Source organism: Embiotoca jacksoni, unplaced genomic scaffold, assembly GCF_022577435.1.
Source record: "Embiotoca jacksoni isolate LCO1_2020_lvr unplaced genomic scaffold, fEmbJac1.0.p SCAF_7, whole genome shotgun sequence".
Classification (NCBI taxonomy): domain Eukaryota; kingdom Metazoa; phylum Chordata; class Actinopteri; family Embiotocidae; genus Embiotoca; species Embiotoca jacksoni.
In genome coordinates, this window is record NW_027185425.1 from 12,365,750 (window position 1) to 12,372,449 (window position 6,700).

The window sequence follows — 6,700 nt, forward strand, 5'->3', positions numbered from 1 at the left end:
TTGTATTTTATTCTTTTGTAAGATAGTGGCTGTGAGCAATGACATTATGGCTGTCCGTTTAGTTCTGTACACACAGAGTATGGTCTAGTCTGCCACCTAGTGACTGGTTTTGTTAGTAGTGGACCATAATAACTAGAGCAGTCAGCAAAGTGGCCTGTTTTAGGTTTCACCAACACACAAACATAAATATTTCTCAATACGTAATTGAAGATTAAAGATTTAAAATGGCCTCTCCTCTTTTATGTAAACGTGATGTAATTAATATAAGTAAGGGAAAATGTCCCGAAGTTGTCTGACATCTTTACTGTCCGCGGATACAAAAATAGTTTGCGTGCATGCATGTGTGTTTGTGTGTGCGTATGTGTGCTTGTAAGATTTGGACTAAATGTGGGAGGCACTCCACCCTCTTGACTCAAACAAAGGGACAGCTTAACTATTGCCAGACCTCATCTTGACACGCATGCAGCACAAACTTCTTTGACATAGTATTGCTGTTTTTTCCCCCCACCGTTTCAGCCCGTCAAGCACCTAATGTATTGTTTTTGTTATTGTTTTGATAGAAAGAACCTTAAAACGTGTTTCGTACAACTCGCATGCAAATTATACATGAGGAGGTCGGACCGCCTGATTAAAACATGTCATGGTTCCATTATGAGACTAGAAATGAAGGGGGTAAAAGATAATGTGAAGTTAAAGGGGGTTAATCCTTTATTCCCCCTATCCCTGAAAAATACTCTTCTTGTGCTTTACATAATGAGCGGCTTACAAGATCTTAACATCTACTAAAGAGGAAAATCATTACACAAACACTCAAATGACAAATCAGTCACATTGTTGGGGATTTTATTCTTCGTGTTATGCTAAAAAATAATACAAAGTTTAAAATATAAAACATGATAGATGTGGTACAAAACAAGTGTTTTTTTTTTTTTTTTTTTTTTCCTGCCAACCAGCAGCCATCACTACATACTATACAAATACCAGACAATATGATGTCTGTGAAGTCAATTAGCACCATCGTTGAAATCAGTGGTACATCATTCATGCGTACACATGCTCTCACAACAAATCACACATATAGAAACACCCACAGGTGCAAGGAAATGAAAGAGGAAATGCACAAAGCGAGAAGGGGAAGTCAGAGGGATTGAACTTCCTCTGGTGTCTGAAAAGGCCCTGATGAGCTCAGCTGCTCTGTTTACGTTGATCCTGAAAGAAGTTGACTTGGTGTGGTTACAGGCACAAACACACTCATGCTTTTATGTGATACTGCGCCATGTCTACTAAGAGGACTGCATTCTAAAGGCTAAAGACAGCAACATCAAGAAATTCACGCTTTTCTGTTGCACAGTGTCAACATGTTTAGTTTTGAGATGTTATGGATCTAGTCAGAGAATCTCTGCATGTCACTGTCTCTGCGAACACTGCTGTTGTCAAGAAAGCGGTCACAAGGGAACTCAATGAGGTCCCCTTCTTCTAAAGGGGCAAGTCGTGCCGGTCGACTGCTCTGGTAGCTGGCGAAGTCGGTGGACACGGAGGCCGTCGCCATCGCCGGACGAAACGGTCGCCTGGTGGAGTACATGTGGCGCACGTGCACGGCCGACTTCCTTCTCTGCACCCTCCTCCTCAGGCTCCGACCCAGCCAGACCCCGCCGATGACGAGCAGCAGCACGGCGTTCCCTGCCAGCGTTGCCACCGTCACTAGCTGGAGGTCAGAGGTCAGCGTGGCTCCGCGGCTGAACCCCTCTTGGAGAGTGACCAGTCCTGCACAGTGGTCCCGGGGCGCCACTTGACACACCGATCCTCCGACAACTCCTTCCACGCACACCATGTAGGTCACGTCGGAGCTGAGTTCTCGGAGGGTCACGGAGCGAGCTGCACCTCTGGCATAAACGTAGCGGGGGAAACGGTCTGGAGTGCCAAACCTGTCAAACAGAACCCGGTAGTGGACTTCATTTAGGCCTGGCCTGACTCCTGGTGTGTAGCTATGATGCTCCCTGGTGGTCCAGTAGACAGTGACAGAACTAGATGTCACCTGATCCACTGACACATTAGTGATAAAATGGCGGTTGAACACACAAGGATCTGTGATTACAGGAAGAGCCTCCTCCTGATCTGACCTCAGAAGATCAAACTTTTCTCCTGACTGGACAGGATACGTGGTAGTGAGCCGGATGTTGGTAGCATGACTTGGTGTGGAAGTGGCTGATGGATCAGTTTTGGAAACGACATTTGACCTCCGTCTTCCTTTGCCACGTTTCCCAGCTGCCTCTGCAGGTCGTGATCTTTGGCTGAGCAACTCCTTTGGACTCTTTCTTTCCAGGGAAGAAGAGGGTTTTGTCAAATTTTGACCCCCTTGGTCCCCTTGGATTCCCACCTCTTCCTGTCCCTCTCTTTTCCCTTCCTCTTCCTCTTTCCTCATCATCACTCCATCGCTGTTTTCCTGTCTCAAACCGTCTGTTTCCGCCTCTTTTCCCTCCCCCCCCCCCACCTTTCTCCAGCTGACCCTCTTCACCTCTCCACTCCCCATCCTCCGGCCTCATTGCCTCTGCCCCTCCCCTCTCTGTGCCCTCCACCTTTACTTGCACACCCCCTCCCCGGCTCTCCTCAGGCCCAGCTCGACTCTCACACAAATGGGTCCAGTTCCCGAGGGGCTGCAGCTGGGAGCTGTTCACATAGTCCAAATATTTCCCCCTCAGAGTTGCAGGGTAATGACATTGCACAAATACAGTCAACAGTTTGCCCTGAGAATGTGCAGCAGTCATCCATCTCTTCAGCTCCCCCAGGCGACAGTCACACGTCCAGTTGTTGCCATGGAGATCCAAGTCGTAAAGCACGTTGTTGAGTGCAAAAATGTCACCAGTCAGGCTGGTGAGAAAGTTGTTTTTCAGCTTCAGAACCTTTAAGTGTTTAAGTCTGGAAAAAGCCAAAGAGTCCACGTTGGAAATCCGGTTGCGGCTGAAGTCCAGTTCCTCGATGAGCTCCAGAGGGTCGAGGAGACCGGCGGGAATTTCCACCAGCTCGTTGCCGTCAATCAGAAGCTCTCTGAGGCTCGACAGTCCCTTCAGGGCACCGCTGTCCATATGAGAGATTCTGTTGTTGCTCAGGGAAAGTTTAGACAGCTTTTTCAGGTTTTGGAAGACGTGGTTTCCGATGTATTGGATTTCATTTTCAGACAGCAGCAGAGTTGTCAAAGCTTTGAGATGGGAAAATGTGAGTCCATTGCGCACGGCTGGCTGCTTGTTGTGGGCCAGGTTTAGAAAGCGCAGGTTGGTTAGTTTAGAGAACGCGTTCCTGTGAATATGCTGCAGTTTGTTGTATTCCAGATGAAGATAATGTAGAGTGGTCAAACTTTTAAAAACAGAGTCCTGCAGAACTTCTATGGAGTTGCCATCCAGGCGCAATTTAACAAGACTGTCTAAGTTGGAAAAGAGCTCCGGTGTGATTTTCTTCATGGCATTGTTATTTCCATAGAGAATAGTTAATTTATTCAGGGGTTGTAAAGTCCCAGCAGGTATAGCTGTTAAAAGATTATGTCCCAAGTAAAGTTCTTCCAGCTTGGAGAGTTTCTCAAATGCTTTTGGGTGAATAATTTCTATTTGATTGTACTGTAAATTTAACCTTACAAGGTTACCGTACCGCGTGAAGTCGAAGGCAGAGATGTTAGTGATGAAGTTACCCCCAAGGCTGAAGATCAGCAAGTCCTCGGGCACCGGTGCGGCGGGTTTGGGCACAGTGCTCAACCCGCGGTTGGTGCACATGAGGTGCTGCGAATGTCGACAGTCGCAGCGGTCAGGACAAAAGACCGTCGCCGGTGAGGATGATATGATCCCATTGAGCGACAGCAGGAAAAAGCACATCCCCGCCAGGAAACTGCTGGTATCCATTCCCACAGCGCTGCTGGCACAGCCAGAGTCTGATGCGGCATTCGCTTTGTGATGTTCAGGTGAAGTCGCCCCTCTCCTGTGTCACGCTGGAGATCGATTCTTCCATAATTCACTTGTTGCTCTTAAAAGTGTTGGACACTTCAAGCACATGGCTGCATCACTGAGCAGCAGCATCAATAGCGCAAATTAATTTGTCCAATGCGCGCTGATGCTTTGTGAGGAAACGCGCCTCCCCAGTAAAGCCTCCATCTCACCAAGTGGTCATCTGCTGCGAATTATAGGAGTTCCTAAAAAAAAAAAAAAGCAGAGTTCAGGCGCTGAGCGCGATCACACACACACACACACACACACTGAAATAGGCCCTCCCCTGCAACTCTGCGACCCTGCCAAAACCAGATGTTCACGAGTCTTGACGCACGAGATCCAGAACTTTGCGCGTGCACGCAGGTAACCAAACACACTTGCCGACTCTCTACAGTGAGAGAGGAAAGGAGAGAGAGTGAGAAACCCTTTGACCGAGTTTTCTGCGCGTCCCTGCAGTCACCGGGGGTCTGAGATCTGGATCGGTTCCCTGGTATAGATAAAGCAGACAGGAAGAGTTCCTTCCCACGGAATCCCGAGAGAACCCCACAGTTTTGACTTGCTTGCAACAGAGAGCAAGGCAGAGTCACTAATAAAACAAGTTCATAAAATCTCTTAAAATCATAATGCCATTGGTTGTGTTAAGCTTTGAAAAAAAAAAAAGAAGATAATTCATAAAACAGCAGGCTATGTAATGTTTTTTGTTTTTTTTCCTGCCCCTGGAATTGCAGTCCAAGCAGCGGCAACATGCATACACAAAGTAAGTAAAGCATCAATCAACACATCAACAGCCCAGCCAGCGCTCTGTTCAGTGTGTGAACACCACGAGCATGAGGTTTAACTGTAATTTAGCCGACTATCCTCTCATTAACGCGCCTTTTGTTGCTGCGTGGGCCATAAGGACCGCAGATGGTTCACATTTGCGGATGAGGAATTCGAGTCGTGAAGCGTGTGTTAAGACTGGCAAGGAGAGGTGCCAAATCGGAGTTATAGATCTCCAACTTGAAAGTGGTGCATTAAATGTAGGGTGAGTGGAGCATGTGACTATTTAGAGCACAATTTTGTGCAGACAAAAGAACGAGTCTGTGCACTGCACATGGAGGTTTCCGGTGCAGTCTGAGAGCATGTTGGGCTACTGCCAAGACAGCTGCACGTTTATGGCAAACACGAGGAGTGCTTCCCAGTGCCAAACATAAATCTCACATCAGTGGTTCCTAACCATTTTTGTCTCCTGCAAACCCACAGCCAGGTGAGCTCAGGTGTCCTAATCTGCGTCACCTGGCATGTTTCCAATAGTTTTTAACTGGAGAATATTTAAAACTATTAGTAAAAAAGGACATTGTTAATTTATTTTTTTTAATCATCAAGTCAAACTACTTGGGAGTGGCAGAAAAACGTTTCAACACATTTATCAATCTTAGCCATGTAAACTAGCCTATTTATTTTAATTGTGCATCTATTATTTAAAAATAAACTTTTTATTGAGTTTCACTTACTAAACTATCCATCACTTAAGAACTATTTCAATTATGTCTTCACTTTCATGAACACATTTTACTGTTTACTCTTTAATTTTCGCAAACTATTTCAACTGTTTATCTATTGTAGTTAGACTATTGGACTAATGGTTAACTGTTTGTCCATTACTATTAGTTAGCCATACTATTTCAACCGTTAGCAATTAGCCAACTTCTAGTTATACTACCTATTGGACAAATGGATAACTTGATCTATTCCTTTGAATTGTTTCAACTGTTTATTCATTACTTTAAATTAGTCTATTTCAACCGTTTACAATTAGCCAACTGTTTGCCAATTAGCCTACTTTTAGTTAACTAATTCAACTGTTTATTTATTTCTTTTAGCTCTTTCAAGTACTTATCCACTACTTTTTGTCAGCCTTTTTCAATTGTTTACAGTTAGCCAACTGTTTGAACTGTTCACCCATTGCTTTTGTTTAAACTGTTTATCCATTGCTCTTTGTTTGAATAACTGTTGTACTGACGGATAACCGTTTTATCTGTTTCAGCTGTTGATCCATTCCTGTTAGCTGACTAGTTTTAATCTTTCTACAACACCATTAGTTAACTATTTCAACTTATCTGCTCATATGGAGATGGATAGACAGGTGATGTTAGTGTCTGTGACTAGAGATTTGTCCACCACAGTAACAATATGCATTCACAACTCACTGGAGCACCTAAATTCATACACACATGTGGGGACTACTCACATGTGCTTTTTCAACCACTCATACAAAGTGATGCAGTGATTTCCAGAGCCCAGCTAATGCATGACTGTTGGAGCTCTTTGTATTGCCAGCACAGACCTAAAAGCTCTCCCTGACCGGCCTCATTCTCATGCATATCTGTTAGTAGACATCATCAGACATTATAGCTCTGTGTGTGTGTGTGTGTGTGTGTGTGTGTGTGTGTGTGTGTGTGTGAGTGTGTGTGTGTGTCTGAGAAAGCAGGACAGAGAGAAATACAACCCATGGGGAAGCCCCTCTCTCTGGGAGGTCATTTCCTGCCTGTCCTTTTCTCCATAGTATTTCTGCATCTCTGCCCCCCCGCCCCCCCACCCCTTACTCCCTCCCCTCCCTTACCCCCTCCCTTTGTGTCTATGTCTCTGGAGTCTCTCTTTAACCCCTCTGAGGAACACACACACACTGAGAAAACACTCAGAGATCTGGCTCCAGACACAGTGGGACCAGTCCAGTTGTTTTATGGCTG

General features: G+C 45.4%; 1 protein-coding gene across 1 annotated transcript; it reads right to left on the minus strand.

The window, feature by feature from the left end:
* Positions 1 to 839: 839 nt before the first annotated feature.
* On the minus strand, positions 840 to 4,170 carry tril (TLR4 interactor with leucine-rich repeats). The gene is given in 2 exon segments (XM_069176916.1): positions 840 to 2,485; positions 2,487 to 4,170. Coding segments are annotated over 2 exon segments (2,502 nt in total). The 5' UTR covers positions 3,888 to 4,170; the 3' UTR covers positions 840 to 1,384.
* Positions 4,171 to 6,700: the final 2,530 nt, after the last annotated feature.